The 17,236-nt window shown below is 35.9% G+C and overlaps 1 protein-coding gene across 13 annotated transcripts in view; it reads left to right on the forward strand.

The window, feature by feature from the left end:
- Window positions 1-17,236, forward strand: part of LOC123879025 (probable nuclear hormone receptor HR3) — a 156,521-nt gene that overhangs the window by 98,065 nt on the left and 41,220 nt on the right. Inside the window, exons 2-3 of one of the 13 annotated variants that reach the window (XM_045926499.1) lie at window positions 15,568-15,578; window positions 15,854-16,700. The exons of 4 other annotated variants lie outside the window; for them this stretch is intronic. In XM_045926499.1, coding sequence (XP_045782455.1) covers window positions 16,400-16,700 — 301 coding nt within the window. In that variant the 5' untranslated portion in view covers window positions 15,568-15,578; window positions 15,854-16,399. Of the gene's footprint in view, window positions 1-15,224; window positions 16,701-17,236 lie in introns of those variants that run through there. 8 more of the 13 variants (XM_045926495.1, XM_045926497.1, XM_045926496.1 and 5 more) reach the window with 8 other exon arrangements.

Raw genomic sequence — 17,236 nt, forward strand, 5'->3', positions numbered from 1 at the left:
CTTTTATCCCGGAAAATCAAAGAGTTCCCACGGCCGCGTAACCGATTTATATGAGATTTGGTACAGAGGTAGCTTGCATCCCGGAAACTGATATAGACAACTTTTATCCCAGAAAGCAAAGATTTCTCACGGGATTTTTAAAAACCTAAATCCACGCGGACGAACTCGCGGGGATCGTCTAGTTTATTATATACTTACTTACCAAAATAAATTTATTAAATATTCAAATCTACTTTCACCTCTACTCATTGGATTTAAATGAAATTATTCATATCAGTCTGCTTTTTTACCCGACTGCGGCAAAGCCAAAAGGAAGGGTTATGATTCTAGCATTCTATGTATGTATGTATGTGTGTATGTTTGTATCCAGATTCTGTGTGTACCACCGTAGCGCTTAAACTACTAGGCCGATTTTGATGAATTAGGTGTCCATAGGGTGACATAGGCTACATTTTATACGAAAAAAATTGACCTAACGGATATTAGATGAAAAAAGTGGGGGGCCCCAAAATTTTTTTTTGCTATTGTATCGAGTGGGGTGACAAACGAAAGAGGAGAAAATTCTAAGTTCATAAATATGAATGTACTACAACCTTAAAATATATCTACCAAGCGACAGAAAAACAATTTTACTATAATATTTCAGCGTTTATTAAGACGATCGCAGAAGGGTTTTAGTTTCCAACTTTATCTTGTTCAACACGAGTGATTATTATGAATTGTGTGAAATTGAGAGAAAAAGTGAAACGGTGATTTTTCCGGAAAATCGAGACAATTTGGCACACCATCAAAGAAGTGTCCATCTTAATAACAATTACACGATGAAGGCACATTAAGGCGTCGTAACTTTTGACGTCAGCCGGGAATCGAACCCGCTGCCAAGGTCATGGTGACGTAGATCTATACTAATATAATAAATAAAATTGGAGTGTCTGTCTGTAATTTCGAAATAACTACCGCATATTAAGGCCATATGGTTATTTGAACGATACTATAACTGAATCACACGTTTTTAAAATTTTTGTCTGTCTGTCTGTCTGTCTGTCTGTCTGTCTGTCTGTTTGAAAAGGCTAATCTTCGGAACGGCTGGACCGATTTTGACGGGATTTTCACAGACAAGTAGAGAATTGACCAGGGAGTAACATAGGCTACTTTTTTAACCGACTTTTAAAAAGGGAGTTGTGTTTTTCTACCTATGTACACCGAAATCTCCGAGATTTCTGAACCGATTTGCGTCATTTCTTTTTTAATCGATAGAGGAACTTTGCGACATTGTTTCATAAACAATTTGGATTCCAACTCCTCAATCCTGATGCTGCAGGGGATCTGACCAATCCACGCGGGCGAAGCTGCGGGCATCAGCTAGTCTATAAATAAAGTCGGTTTTTGTGACAGGGTCTTTGACACGGTCGTTCACCCTCTAGGCCGCATTATGTTTGTATGTAACTAGTATATTACATGGTTTTTAACCTCCCGACCCAAAAAGAGGGGTGTTATAAGTTTGACGTGTGTATCTGTGGCATTGTAGCTTCTAAACTAATAATAATAATAATAATATCTTTATTTTCCCAAGCAACAAAGGCCCAATATTATGTTAATAACCATATTAACCTATGTTAGTAACTAAATTATAATATAATGAACCGATTTTAATTTAGTTTTTTTTTGTTTGAAAGGTGGCTTGATCGAGTGTTCTTAGCTATAATCCAAGAAAATCGGTTCAGCCGTTTGAAAGTTATCAGCTCTGTTCTAGTTACTGTCACCTTCACTAATTGTCGGGGGTGTTATAAATTTTTAATTTACACTTGTAGTAGTAACAAACCATCCTTGGTTTTACTAAGGTTTTAGTTTATTGATGTTCTTTATAAGTTATGATTGCCTGGTAGAGTAGGCCTATATTGTAAAATATTCATTATTTTAATATATTTAAACTATGTAGTTAATAAATTCCTAAGAATTAATTAATTAAATGAGAGAAAATTCCACACTTAAATAGTATTACATGCATCCATACTAATATTATAAATGCAAAAGTGTGTCTGTCTGTCTGTCTGCTACGTTTTCACGACCCAACCACTGAACTGATTTTAATGAAATTTGGTACAGACTTGGGATACATCCCGGGGAAGAACATAGAGTACTCGGTAGGAACGGCATTCCAAACCAGTGGTAAATTATTTGACGATCCAAAAGCACTTGTAAAAGTTTATTTGAATAAAAATCTATTCTATTCTATTCTATTCTGCTTTTTATCCCGGAACATCAAAGAATTTCTGTGGGATTTAAAAAAATCGAAATCCACGCGGGTGAAGCCGCGGGCATCCTCTAGTTATGTATAATTTTGCAATACGTCTTTTTAGGGTACCGTAGCCGTACCCTATTACTAAGACTCCGCTGTTCATCCGTCTGTCTGTCAGCTGGCTGTATCTAGTCAACCATAATAGGTAGAGACTTGAAATTTTCGCAGAAAATGTATTTCTATTTGACAACAAATACTAAAAATTTCGGAATGACCGCTAGGAAATTTACAAAAAATTAAAAAGTTTATTTCTTGTATGATGGCTACGGAACCCTTTTGTGTGCGAGTTTGACTCGCACTTGACCGGTATATTGTCTTCTCGTGGTTAAGTCTCTAAACCACGGATCTTGACGAAAGAAGATGTTCCATAACGGGCTAGATCTTGCACTTGCCAACATGCATTGTTTATAGGTATGTAGTATGTTATATACCTACTAGTAGTTTTTCTTTAGATACTAATGCTCCTTAAAAGTCATAATTTCCTGGTAGGAATAAGCCTATATTGTAAAATATTATTTAAATATATTTAAAATAGTTTAAATTATTAAAATAAAATAATAGAAAAATCCACAATATCATAGGTTATTAATTAAGTATTATACAATGTACAATTTTGTGACATTGTGTCTGTCTTTTTTGTCTCTTGGCTAAACTCCTAAATCGATCTTGATGAAATTTTTCGGGAGATAATACCTGTAAAATGTACAAAAAAATGTTTATGAAGAAAATATTTAAAACGTTAATTTTTTAATTATTTCATTATGTTATTAATGGGAAATGTCGCGACCCTCAGAAATTAGGAGTTCAAAGAGAGAGAGATGTCAATTGTCTACGGAAAAATAAGAATAAAGCGTCAATATCAAGACTTTTAACTATTAAATATGATATCATTGAAAACTTTAATAAAAGTAAGTACAAAACTTTTGAAGATGCTTCCAATGTACAAACAGACAGATGCAGTAGCTAAGCTGATTTTATATCATACATATAGTGCAATGCATAATTAATTATATGTTGATTTTATAACAACTCGAAATCGGCCGTCGGCCTTCTTGCATACTTGTAAGTGATTTGTATGTTGAATATTTAACATATAAGTTAACATATTAATTCCTTCCAGTTATATTGTCCTGGTAACTATGTGGTACAAAAATACGCCTAAAAAAAGATTTCGACGAATTGAGAACCTCCATTTTTTGAAGTCGGTTGAAAATCAAAGCCTCTACTGAGATTCTTATCGATTTTATTATTGGTGACATTCGTAGAATCTGCATTCCGAACCAGTGGGTAGAGCTTTTTATCAATCAACATATAAAATTGACTTCCCTTAGAAGTCTCCAAAAAATAATCTATACATATAATAAAATTGTAGAAAAGTGGTGTCTGTACAATGGAAATATATAAAAAAAAGTAGCAGGGGTTGTTATTATATCGATGCCGAACCCGAAATTGTAATTAAATTTTTTTTTGTCTGTGTGTTTGTGCACGCTAATATCAGAAACGGCTTATTCGATTTAGATACGGTTTTCACTAATATAATGTAGTAAGCTTCACTTAACATTTAGTGTTAATTTCACGTCAATCGGTTCATAAATAAAAAAGTTATGCAAATTTAAAGAATCACGGCGAACATTTTTAACGTACAGAGTATATGCTGCCCGAAAAGTCACTATTCCACGCGAACGAAGTCGCGGGCACAGCTAGTATCAAAATATATTAAATTATTTCATAAATCTTGTGTGTGTAATAAAAAGTATGCTTTTGAAGATAAAATGTCAGTTTGTCTATTATTATTTCAGAAAGCATAACTTCTCAAAAAGTTAGACTTCAATTTTAATAAACAGCCCAAAAAGTGGGGTGTTATAAGTTTGACGTGTGTATCTGTGTATCTGTCTGTGACATCGTAGCTCCTAAACTATTGAACCGATTTTAATTTAGTTTTTTGTTGTTTGAAAGGTGGCTTGATCGAGAGTGTCCTTAGCTATAATCCAAGAAAATCGGTTTAGCTGTTTGAAAGTTATCAGCTCTTTTGTAGTTATTACTGTAACCTTCACTTGTCGGGGGTGTTATAAATTTTTAATTTACACTTGTTAATTGGCATTAAACTAGACGATATTAGGTACCTATGTGCCAAAGGATTTTTAATTATTAATACTGAGAAGTATTATATTGTACATCCATGGTATATTCTTTTTGAACAAGCTATTAGTGTTGCTATTATAATAGAAAAAAAATATGCATAGAAAAATAAATAATCTATTGATATCATTCAAGCATTTCTAAATAAACCAAATGTCACTGAGTGACTAGCTCGTTACAGTCTATTCATCCGTCATCCGACCCTAGGGGGGAAACGGCCTTAAGGTCGTCTAATGACCCCCTAAAATGAGGGTCGGTTCGCAGAATTACAAGTAATATTGCGACACGTGATTCAAAATTGCGAAAAGTCCATGACTGGTTAAAATAAGACTTTATGTACGTGATTTCCATTTAGGTTTTTTTTTAATACATAAAATTCAAAATTCAAAATATTTTTACTCAATTAGACTTTTACAAGTTCTTTTGAATATTATGTATATAATTTATAAATATTAAACGGCCAAACCATACTTTATTAAGTACCATGATGAAGGGTTTGTAGAGTCAGAGCTTTTAAGTAGAGTTATTTGTTATTTACTGTCCCATGGGCAGCACAAATCGAAGCTCAGCCAGGGGCTTGGCTCTACTAGAGATCTCATAACTTTTTAACAGTGAAAGCATTATGAACTTGTGAGTCTTGGCAACCTTTACATGAAATGCTTTTGGTGGGTAAATCTTTTCGTATAAAATAATTCTCTTCAAATCAATCTATACTACAGGCCGAAAAGACCTAATAAAAAAACCTTCTAAAAACATTCTGACGCTACATTTTTACTTATAAATTTTTGTATTGTATATAAGAGTGATATATTTTTTCCATTCCTTTTCTGTAATAAGATAAACTGTAAAGTTCTGTTAAACCAATTGTATTTAAACATCTATATATAAATAAATATTTAATTAAAGTCGCCTTATAAAAAGAAATGCTCTAGATCAGTTCACTCTGACACGGACCATATAAGTGGTATGGCCGAAAAGACAGACATAATATTCATAATATTTTTCGTTATAAGTTATAATATTATGTTCGCACAACTAAAAGTCTGGAAAAGAAAGAAAAAAATAATAATAATAATCCTTTATTTGCATAATGTGTGTTACAAGATTTTGGTAATTATTACATACTCGTAGTTCAAACACATTAGCCGTAGCGGCGTACAAATAAATAAAATAAATTCGCCTTACTCTAAAAGACTTTTGAAAATTCATGTAAGCACATACATAGTATGACCGAAGAGGCAGACATGTAAAAGACCTTTTAAAAAAACAATTAGTCACCTAATATGACCTTTAAAAAAACATAATAAATCTCCCTTACTCTAAAGAACTTTTGAAAATTCATGTAAGCACATACATAGTATGACCGAAGAGACAGACATGTAAAAGACCTTTTAAAAAAACAATTAGTCACCTGCGCGCTGGGTGTGTGCGTGGCGCGCGTTCAGCGAACTCTGTTGCGCAGTGGGGCAGGCGTTGACCCACCACGTGGGTAGGAGCGCTTATCGTGAACCGTGGCTTCCCGGTGCCATTTCTGTTTCATAACTCCCGCGCAAATGCGCGTTCCTTTTTCAAATTCTTCTTCTTATTGGCTGTCGCTATGTTTTTTTATTTCTTTTAATTTGTTTCGTTCTTTTTATGAAACCTTTCGTAAAATAAACATTAATAAAATGTCCATGCAGCAGTAATGTAAGGTGGTACTTTATCATGGCTTCCCGGTGCCATTTCTGTTTCTAACTCCCGCGCAAAAGCTCGTTCCTTTTTCAAATTCTTCTTATTTGTTTTGTCGTAAATTATGGTATTGTTGCCATGTTTTCTTTTTATTTCTTTTAATTTAAGATTTTTTTTAAAGAAATATTAATATTTTTACCTACATGAGTCATGGCTTCCCGGTGCCATTTTTGTTTGGTAGAGCTTCCGCGCAATAGCTTTTTTATTTAAAAGAAATATTAATAATTTTACCTACATGAGTCATGGCTTCCCAGTGCCATTTTTGTTTCGTAGAGCTTCAGCGCAAAAGCGCGTTCCTTTTTCAAATTCTTCTTCTTATTGATTGTTGCTATAAAACCTTTCGTAAAATGCTTATTAATAATTAATGTCCATGCAGCATTTCTGTTTCAAACTCGCGCGCAAAAGCCCATTCTTTTTTCAAATTCTTCTTATTGAGTGTCGCCATGTTTTTTATTTCTTTGGATTTGTTTTGTTATTTTTTTGAACTTTTCATTTAAGAAACATTAATTTAAAATATTATATTAAAACAAACCTTTGGTCAAAGTAATAGGTACCTGCCTACTAGTACTGTAATATACATACTTAGTTTTATCATGATTTCCTGGACCCAACATTACATTTCTGTTTCAAAAGTCATAAAATTCTTCTCGGTTCTTATACTTTATGGTTGTCGGTATGTTCTTTGCTTTCTCTGTAAAATTCATCAAAGAATTCGTTGATCGATTACAATACTCCAGAACGACGGTTTGAAATGCTATTAGATTCCAACTAGAAAATAGAACGTAAATAATATGGCTTGGGCTTGGCACCGTCCTCAAAACCCATTTAAAGTTTATAAGTTGAATGCCAATACGAATATTTTTGTGTGTTCGATTTTCGAATTTACAGATTAATAAATACGATTAAGACTAACAGACGCGAGAAATGTTTTTTTTTGTACACAGATTAATTTCACGTTTCATCATTATCATTAACCCATTGCCAGCTCACTACTGAGAACGGTTCTTCTCTTAGAATGAGAAGGGCTTTAGAAATTATAGTGGAAACAAGTGTAAATTAAAAATTTATAACACCCCCTACAAGTGAAGGTTTACAGTAACTAGAAAAGAGCTGATAACTTTCAAACGGAGCTGAACCGATCTTCTTGGATTATAGCTAAGAACACTCTCAATCAAGCCACCTTGCAAAAAAAAACTAAATTAAAATCGGTTCATTAGTTTAGGAGCTACGATGCCACAGAGAGATACACACGTCAAACTTATAACACCCCTCTTTTTGGGACGGGGGTTACTGTAGGAGGGCTAGTTACTGTAACCTTCCCTTTTCGGGGGTGTTACAAATTTTTAATTTACACTTGTTTGTAGGTAATAACTATTTGTGTCACACGTCACACATAGAAAGCAGTTCCATTTACAAAATGATGTCTACACAAACAGATTGTAAGATAAATTAGATTTTATGATAAACTAATACACATCCGGTGGCCCAGTTCCGTTTGTTTCGAAAATGGAATTCGAAACTTTCAAATGTAGAACACTATTTTGGTAACGTGATACGGGACATCACCGTCAATGTTATTAATTTAACAAAGTGACGTCACAGTGCACGACAGTTAGGGAACTTGTAACAAAACATCGAGGCTTCGACGTCACTGGCAGGCGTCAAAAGTTCCTCCATCGAGGCTTTTTTAGGGTTGAAACGGAAAAACGGAACCCTTATAGGACCCTTAGGACCCTTAGGATCACTTTTTGTCTGTCTGACTGCCTGTCCGTCTGTCGTGTCTGTCAAAAAAAGCTATAGGGTACTTCCCGTTGACCTAGAATCATGAAATTTGGCAGGTAGGTAGGTCTTATAGCACAAGTCACACTAATATTATAAAGGCGAAAGTTTGTATGTGTGTGTGTGTGTGTGTACGTTTGTTACTCCTTCACGCTAAAACTACTGGACGGATTTGGCTGAAATTCGGAATGGAGATAGATAATATCCTGGATTAGCACAAAGGCTACTTTTTATCCCGGAAAATCAAAGAGTTCCCACGGGATTTCGAAAAACCTAAATCCACGCGGACGAAGTCGCGGGCGTCAGCTAGTAAAGGAATAAATCCAAAAACCTATAGTGAATTTGTGGTTTCTTCTTTGTCGTTACACTCTTGGCAGAGCGGTCGTGGTCATCACGAAGGGACGTTTTTGGGGGCAGATGTTATACGTCTCATGAGCATTCGCCACTTCCAGAATTTGTGGTTACATCACAAAAAAACTAAAATGTGTTCATGAACAAATAATTTTGTATTATCAATTTTCAAAGTCCACCAAGTGGGGTACCATATGAAAGGGCTTTACCTGTACATTCTAAAACAGATTTTATTTATTTAAATGCATAATAGTTTTTGATTTATCGTGCAAAATGTCAGAAAAAATACCCGAGTACGGAACCCTCGGTGCGCGAGTCTAACTCACACTTGGTCAGTTTTATTTTTTGATTTCACGTGACCCATAGCCTAATAATATTCGACATAATCTTCGATTCAGGATCAAACCGATTCTAGTTCACTCAATGACTTATAACTGACAAACAGTTCTATCTTTGAAAATTAAAATTATTATTAAAACGAGAATTTTTGGTTTTTTAAGGTGCATTTTTTCGAATTCCAAATTTGAACGTGTTGAATGGAGACAAGGAGGCGTGATCGTGACGCGTCGGAAACGCATAACTGTCGCTAAGGAAAGCAATCGGCGATCAATATCGTTATCGCGGTTCGGCGGCCGGTCGCCAACCCCCAAACTGGAGTTCATCGCCTCTGGCTTGCCGTACGTCCACCGGCAGATGCGATATACGCGAACTTCTGCCTGCTACCACGTTTCCATGGCTATCCTGGCAACCCCCTGTCAGACACCCAAGGGACATATTCCCTTTACAAAGTCAAAGTCAGAGTCAAAATCATTCATTAAAAGTAAGTACAATTGTACTCCTTTTGATGGTCAAAATTGAATTTGTACGATACAGTAGTGATAATTAATTAGGTAACTTAAGACTAAAGCTACGAGGGTTCCAAACGTGCCCAAGTCTGAGAAGAGCCCACAAGTACAACAAACTCAGCCGGGTATTTTTTTTACAACTTCTCGCACTGCCAAGGGTCACTGGTAGAGATCTCTTATACTTCTTATAGAGATAAGTGCTTCTCTGTACACTTTTTTTTCTTCTTATTCTGTTCATTGTTACAACTTTCTGGCACAAATAAATTAATTAATTAAAAATACTGGCCAAGTGCGAGTCAGACTCGCGCACTGAGGGTTCCGTACTCGAGTAATTTTCCGACATTTTGCACGATAAGTAGGTACGTTGCTAGTCCATGGCCTATTAATGGTTTTTATTATTATATGTGGAAATAGGGATGGCTTTCACAATTTCTCATTCAGGCGAAATTATTTAAATATTTACTCGATTTTAAACATTGATATTTTCAACATATTCCCTAAAATTCAGGAGATCCTAATTGCTTGCAGCATTTGTTCTGCAACTACGGCCCCCTGTCAATGTCGTTCAAGTGCCAAAAGCACTGCACCGTACTTAATATTTTAGACCCATGGTACGGGTCTGAAACATGGTATTTGTTTATAAATATTAACCGGAAGTTAAGAAGGCAAAGGTCTGTGGCAAAGGTAAATGTAAAAATTAAAAAAATAGTGACCAATCATTATCTGTCATAGGTCATTCGAGGTTCAAACGTAGGTTCATAGTTCGATGGACGCGACCCGCGACCGATCGGATTTGAATTTCGAATGTACCCAATTCGAACTTCCGAATCCATTCTATTGTTTATTCCCTGTTTGCGAAACGACGCCATTTTGTATTTTTATCCAATTTAAAAAAAAAAATAAGGAAAGTAAATTAAACAAGAACTGTCTATCACAATAGTTTGTTCAGGATAAAATGATAACTTACTTAGGATAAAATGTTGTTGACTTATTTATTATTGTATAATGTCACCTTTTTAACCCCCGATCCAAAAAGAGGGGTGTTATAAGTTTGACGTGTAGATACACACGTATCTACACGTGTATCTGTCTGTAGCATCGTAGCGCCTAAACGAATGAACCGATTTTAATTTAGTTTTTTTTGTTTGAAAGGTGGCTTGATCAAGAGTGTTCTTAGCTATCATCCAAGAAAATCGGTTCAGCCGTTTGAAAGTTATCAGCTTTTTTCTAATTACTGTAACCTTCACTTGTCGGTGGTGTTATAAATTTTTAATTTACACTTATTATGATTGTTCTACAATATTTATATTTAAATTGTTTCTCATCAAGTGAATTTGTTCTTTTTGAGAAAAATAAACTCTTTAAACCTATCTAACAGCGAAAGGGTTAAATGAAAGCAATCTAGCATTTGTTCCGCCGCGCGATCAGTTCGTCAGTCAACCTTCAGCCTCGTCTAAAGTTCATTTTAACTGACATCAAATCAAAGAGTGTCTGTGTAACATCTAGTAAGCAAGCGCGCTCGCCATCTTAGGCTGCATCATCACTTGCTAGCAGGTCTGATTGCAGCCAAGCGCTAGTCTATAAATTAAAATAATAAAAAACAGTAAAACAAAATATTTTGACGAAAAGCAGGAAAACTACAGATACCATAGTTCCATAATATACTAAATTTAATTGAGTTTGATTGGTTAATATTCAAATGAGATCCAAAATACAGTTGTTCGGAGGGATTTATTATTGCCGTGTGAATATTTTCAAATGATCTCTAAAGAATACATATGAAATGATGTTTTTAGGACAATTTCACTTTTTTTTATACGCGTCTTAGATAATTCTTATGGTGGCGACCTTGCGTGACGTCATTTCCGCTCTAGCGAGCACCACAGATAACATCACGTTGCTACGCCGCGTCGTACCGGAACGCTAAATCGCTTAGCGGTACCACGCGGTACTGCTTTAACGGTTCTAACCGCGGTCGAAGCCCCAGTCAGATCCGATATTTGTAAGTTTTAAAGAAAAATTCTAAATAAACAAGAGGGCTGGCTCATTTTTTGCGCAACGGATCAGCCTGGCTGTCCAGCGCGGAAATGCAGCCAGTATTCTTGGCACCATTCCACGCGGGCATGATTTGTAAAATTTTGTTAAATCTGTTGAACTGTTGGGCCGTGAAAAGCTAGCAGACAGACAGACAGACACACTTTCGCATTAATAATATTATGTATGGATTTAATAGCAAAGTTCATAAACTATTGTAGCACAAAAACCAATCCTAAATATTATTTCTATAATATTTTTCACTATTATTTTATTTTTTGCGCTAGGATTAAAAAACTTAAAACTTTAAAAATCGATTAGAAATAATGAAACTTGATTTCATTTTCATTTCAAAATAAATTCAAATGGAATATTTTCTCTGAGATTTCCGGAAGTGTAGCGGGGCGATTGATCTCGAGCAATGGCGGCGACCTTGTGACGTCATTTCCCTTCTGGCCATCGGGTTATTGATTTACTCGCATATGCCCAAATCTGAAGTTAATGACACGCCTTTCCACGATGTTTTTTTTAAAATTCAGATATAAGTTAGCCCTTGACTGCCATCTCTAACATCTCTTGAGTTTACTAAAGATTGGATCTGTAATCAAGTATGGCCATAGCCCATAACAGGATTGGGAATATTATCTGGGACCTGTCAGTGACTCATCCACATCCAGCTAACCTTACAGATTATAACTTATCTTCTATACATATACTTATAATAAAATTGTAGAAAAGTGGTGTCTGTACAATGGAAATATATAAAAAAAAAGTAGCAGGGGTTGTTATTATATCGATGCCGAACCCGAAATTGTAATTAATTATTTTTTTGTCTTTTTGTCTGTTTGTCTGTGTGTTTGTGCACACTAATCTCAGAAACGGCTTATTCGATTTAGATACGGTTTTCACTAATATATTGTAGTAAGCTTCACTTAGGATTTAGTGTTTATTTCATGTCAATCGGTTCATAAATAAAAAAGTTATGTCAATTTAAAGAATCACGGCGCCTCGCGCCTGAGCGTCCGTGGCTATATAAAGCGCGAAAAGTCACTATTCCACGCGAACGAAGTCGCGGGCACAGCTAGTGTATAATATACTTGTATTATAAAATATCACACTAATATTATAAAGGTGAAAGTTTGTGTGTATGTGTGTATGTTTGTTACTCAAAAACTTGTCGACAGGTGTGGCTGAATAATATAGATTATAATAATATTAGACTACTTTTTATTCTGGAAAATCAAGGAGTTTTCTTGGGATTTAAAAAAACCTATATCCACAGGAACGAAGTCGCGGGCATCAGCTAGTATTTAATATAGCTAGCTGATGCCCGCGACTTCGTTGCCAAAAGGGTGTTGTCTCTGTTTGTTGTATCTGCCAAAGCCACCATGATCCAAACTTCATAGTCGCTGATCATTCTTCCCTGTGTTGGGGACAATAAAATCATCACACTAATATTATAAAAGCTAAAGTTTGTATATGTGTGTGTGTGTGTGTGTGTGTGTGTGTGTGTGTGTATGTTTGTTACTCCTTCACGCTAAAACCACTGGACGGATTTGGCTGAAATTCGGAATGGAGATAGATAGTATCCTGGATTAGCACATAGGCTAATTTTTATCCCGGAAAATCAAAGAGTTCCCACGGGATTTCGAAAAACCTAAATCCACGCGGTCGATGTCGCGGGCGTCAGCTAGTAAAATAAATAAAAATAAAATAAATCTTTATTGACAAGGAAGTTTTACAGTCATTTTGCCTTTGACCTCCACACTAGCGAATGTATCGTGGAGACCTTACAATGATTAGCTAAGAAACTTTCAGCTTTCATAAAGTAACTAGCTGACGCCCGCGACTTCGTCCGCGTGGATTTAGGTTTTTCGAAATCCCGTGGGAACTCTTTGGTTTTCCGGGATAAAAAGTAGCCTATGTGCTAATCCAGGATATTATCTATCTCCATTCCAAATTTCAGCCAAATCCGTCCAGTAGTTTTTGCGTGAAGGAGTAACAAAAATACACACACACACACACACACATACAAACTTTCGCCTTTATAATATTAGTGTGATGATGGTCTTGCACGCGCTGGCTATTAGTCCATACTCCGTTAGGTATCAATCAATCAATCAGCCTGTTTGCGTCCACTGCTGGACATAGGCCTCCCCGAGAGCGCGTCACCACACACGATCCTCCGCCTTCCTCATCCACCCACTTCTCGCTATCCTCTTTCTTTTTTTTTTAAATTTAGATAGATGGATAGAAACACTTTATTGCACACAAAAACACATGTAAAGGATAACAACATAGTAAGAAGAAAACAGAAAAAAACAATTGTGTGCAAAGGCGGCCTTATTGCCTTTATTTATTTAAAGTACAAAAAAATCTTATGAAATATATCTCGCCAAACTGCGTCGCAGTTTGTTGGCGAGTTAGCGCTCAATAATTTTACTCTAAGCCTAATCTGTAACGTTAAATATAATTAAATAAATATACTTACTTATTACTATTTTACAATTTCTTAAAATCTACTATTATAGTCAGTCAGTCAACGGATTGGAGGTCGTCCCACACTGCGCATACTCATAAGTATGATCATGACCAACCCATTTCCGCCCCACTACTGAGTACGGGTCTCCTCTCAGAATGAGAAGGGTTTAGGCTCATACGTATATCTATGGAAATTCTTCAATGTACACGCAGTTCATTAACAAGTGTAAATTAAAAATTTTCAACACCCCCGACAAATCATTTTCAAATAAATAATTATGTATATCTAGGCAACGTCCATCTTGACAGCTTGACATTTGTCAATTGACACTTGAATATTATGAACCTAACGGTTATCTAACCTTCTTTTCTACAAGAAAACTAGAAAATAGCTGATAATTTTTAAACGGCTCAACCAATTTTTTTGGATTATAGCTAAGAACACTCTCGATCAAGCCACCTTTCAAACAAAAAAAACTAAATTAAAATCGGTTCATTCGTTTAGGCGCTACGATGCCACAGACAGATACACAGATACACAGATACACAGATACACAGACACACAGACACACAGATACACAGATACACACGTCAAACTTATAACACCCCTCTTTTTGGGTCGGGGGTTAAAAATTGACACAACTAGATCACGACTAATTTTCCGGGGTCAATGACCGCGTAGGACAACAGAGTACTCTAACGTGACTTAGCATTATTAGGATCTATATAAAAGCTATTTTAAAAAAAACATGTTTAGGTTGTTAGTAAAAAAGATTAACCAGCATAAAAAATCGGCCAAGTGCGAGTCAGACTCGCGCACCGAGGGTTCCGTAGTCGGATTTTTTTTTTCAACATTTTGCATGATAAATCAAAAACTATTGTGCACAAATATTAATGAAAATCTGTTTTAGAATGTACAGGTAAAGCCCTTTCTTATGATACCCAACTTGGTGTAGTTGTCTTACTTGAAAAAAATTAAAATTATTTTTTCATGAACATTTTTTTTGTGTTGTAAATTCATGGTTTTTGGTTTTTTTCTTTACTTTGGCTATAAGATCTACCTACCTGCCAAATTTCATGTTCCTAGGTCAACAGGAAGTACCCTATAGGTTTTCTGGCAGACACGACAGACGGACAGACAGACAGACACCAAAGTGATCCTATAAGGGTTCCGCTTTTCCTTTTGAGGTACGGAACTCTATAAAATACCCGTGAAATTGTATTGTAAGCCTAGATTATTTTTATTTTCTTTCAAATCCCAAAATATCGCGAAAAAAATTGGTACGCGTCAAAATCACAATAACCTAAAGAAGTTATTGAAGTCGATTGAAAACCGAAATTTTTTCAAATTTCGAATCGGCAAAAAAAAAAAACGCAGCCTCAGATTCCACATTCAAAATAGAGTTCAATAGCATTTCACCGAAATCTACTTTGTTTGGGTCCCGGGGTCAACGACTCGCTGTGACGCCGACGCGTCTGTGTGCGCGCGCCGCGTCCGCACGCCACTCACACATCGATACCGCGTACATGACACCGCGACCGGCTAGGCTATTTTATATCTTAATTACTCTCCACCCTGCTAATATTTCCTTTACCTCAATTATTTAGGACCTTTATTAGTTTAACTTTAGTATTGTATAGCTAGTTTTCCGCCAAAACGTTTTTTGGAGAAGAAATTTTCGCTCAAGCGGTCGGGGTTGATTGAACTACGACGTATCGCTAGCTAAGTTGATTATTCGGCTCAGAAAAAAAAAATATAATTTTTCGTGTGCCCGGGCCGAAGATTCGTCACTGCGTCAGTCATTCACCGACCGCCCTGGCGTCGACAACTCCAAGACCTGCCAGTCGCAAACGCGAAGTCGAGTTGTGAACAACCTATAGTACAAACAAACGTACAAATTTTTCTTACAGAGAGAAGTGAGGTGAACGCATTTTGTATGTTCTATGATTGAGGAAAAAAGTGACAGTGCCTTGAAAACAGTGCAAGTGACCCAGGATTGATTTAATAGAACGTCGCGTCAGTGAATTTTCTGCCCGCGATGTAACCCGTTTAATAAATGAAATAAAACATGTGATTTTAGATCGTTGAACGCGGAAAACTGTGTTCGATTTTCGAAAATTAAAAAATTATTCGCTAGTCATTTTGTATCTGTTGTTATTCTTTTAAACTGCCTCTGCTCCGGTTTTCTTTTTACAGATTTTGTTTTCTTTTTCTGTGTTCGAATATCTAAAACCACAGTATACGGGAACAAGTGAACAAATAACAAAATATTAAAGAAATTACAATAAAAAAAAAAATAGTGCCTTAGTAGAATGTTTATTTAAGAGGTCTATAAAAGGAGAGCGGACAAAAGAAAATACGGCGTCGACAAAATGCCAAAAAACTTGTTGCTTTTCAAAAAGTTAATACCAGAACTGAACTTTGCGAAAAGAAATCTTACTTCGCCGCTTGGCCGGAACATATATATCAGTTAAAAAACAACAGTGGTGCTTTAAACATCAACATAGTTGAAAAAAAACACACAGACATACGAAGTAGAGTGCCATAAAGGTTTTTTTTTCGAAGAAAAATTGCTTATGGTTAAAAAAGAAGTTGCCTTAGCCGACCAAGTCGTTTCAAATTAAAAAAAAAAAGCAGGAACACCAAATAGTTATTAGTGGAAGCCGCAATGCGAATACGATTCGAGCGTCTTCTAAATCATTCGGTGACTTAAAAAGTTTTTCGGAGTAAAAAAAGGGAGTGATGATGAATAATAATCAATTTCACGAGCTCTTCGGGTCCCAGTGGCCCCCTGATCAGCACGGAGGTCATTCTTCGGCCTCTACAATGCTGCACCAGGGGCAGGGGATGCCCCAAGGGATGCAGCTGAAGCGGGAACCCCACGACGTCCAGGGGGTGATGCATAACCAGATGGGGATGGATATATCAGGATCGGTGGCTGACAGCACGTCTCCACCCCCAGGAAGCAGTGAGGGGATGTTCAGTTCAGCGATATCCGGGATGTTCATGGATAAGAAAGCTGCCAACTCTATTAGAGGTAAATGTCAGTGTTTTTTTTTAATTTAACTTATTTTGAAATTATTCCACAATCTGATTTTGGCTAGAAAGCTGATGGCAGATAGAGATATTGGAAAAAAAAATATCTCTCAAAAAATAGGCTGGCTTAAAAACTACGATATTTAAGTTTTTTTTTTAAAACGTCGTTTTGGGCAAACTTTTTCGTTTTTAAACATTATTGAACAAAAGCGATATATAAATTAGAATAGGCCATGGCATAAAAAAGGTAATGGGTTAAAGCTAAAATTCCTTATTTTAGACTTTTTCAACTAAAGTTTTGATGTAATTTTTTAACCGTAAAAAACTTTGCTCTATAAAATTAAGTGTCTCTCTACCTATTTAGCTTATATAACTCTATCTTTCACTTTCTAAAAGGTAATTAATCCTTATTATTGATGGCATGAGGGTCATGACCTGTTCCATTAATCATAATAACAGAATTAATCACGCAAGTGTTATAAAAGTCCCGTTAAAAAGTGTAAGTAAACTTGAAAAACTAAATGGTGTCAACCCTAGCCCGTC

Source organism: Maniola jurtina, chromosome 27, assembly GCF_905333055.1.
Source record: "Maniola jurtina chromosome 27, ilManJurt1.1, whole genome shotgun sequence".
Lineage (NCBI taxonomy): Eukaryota > Metazoa > Arthropoda > Insecta > Lepidoptera > Nymphalidae > Maniola > Maniola jurtina.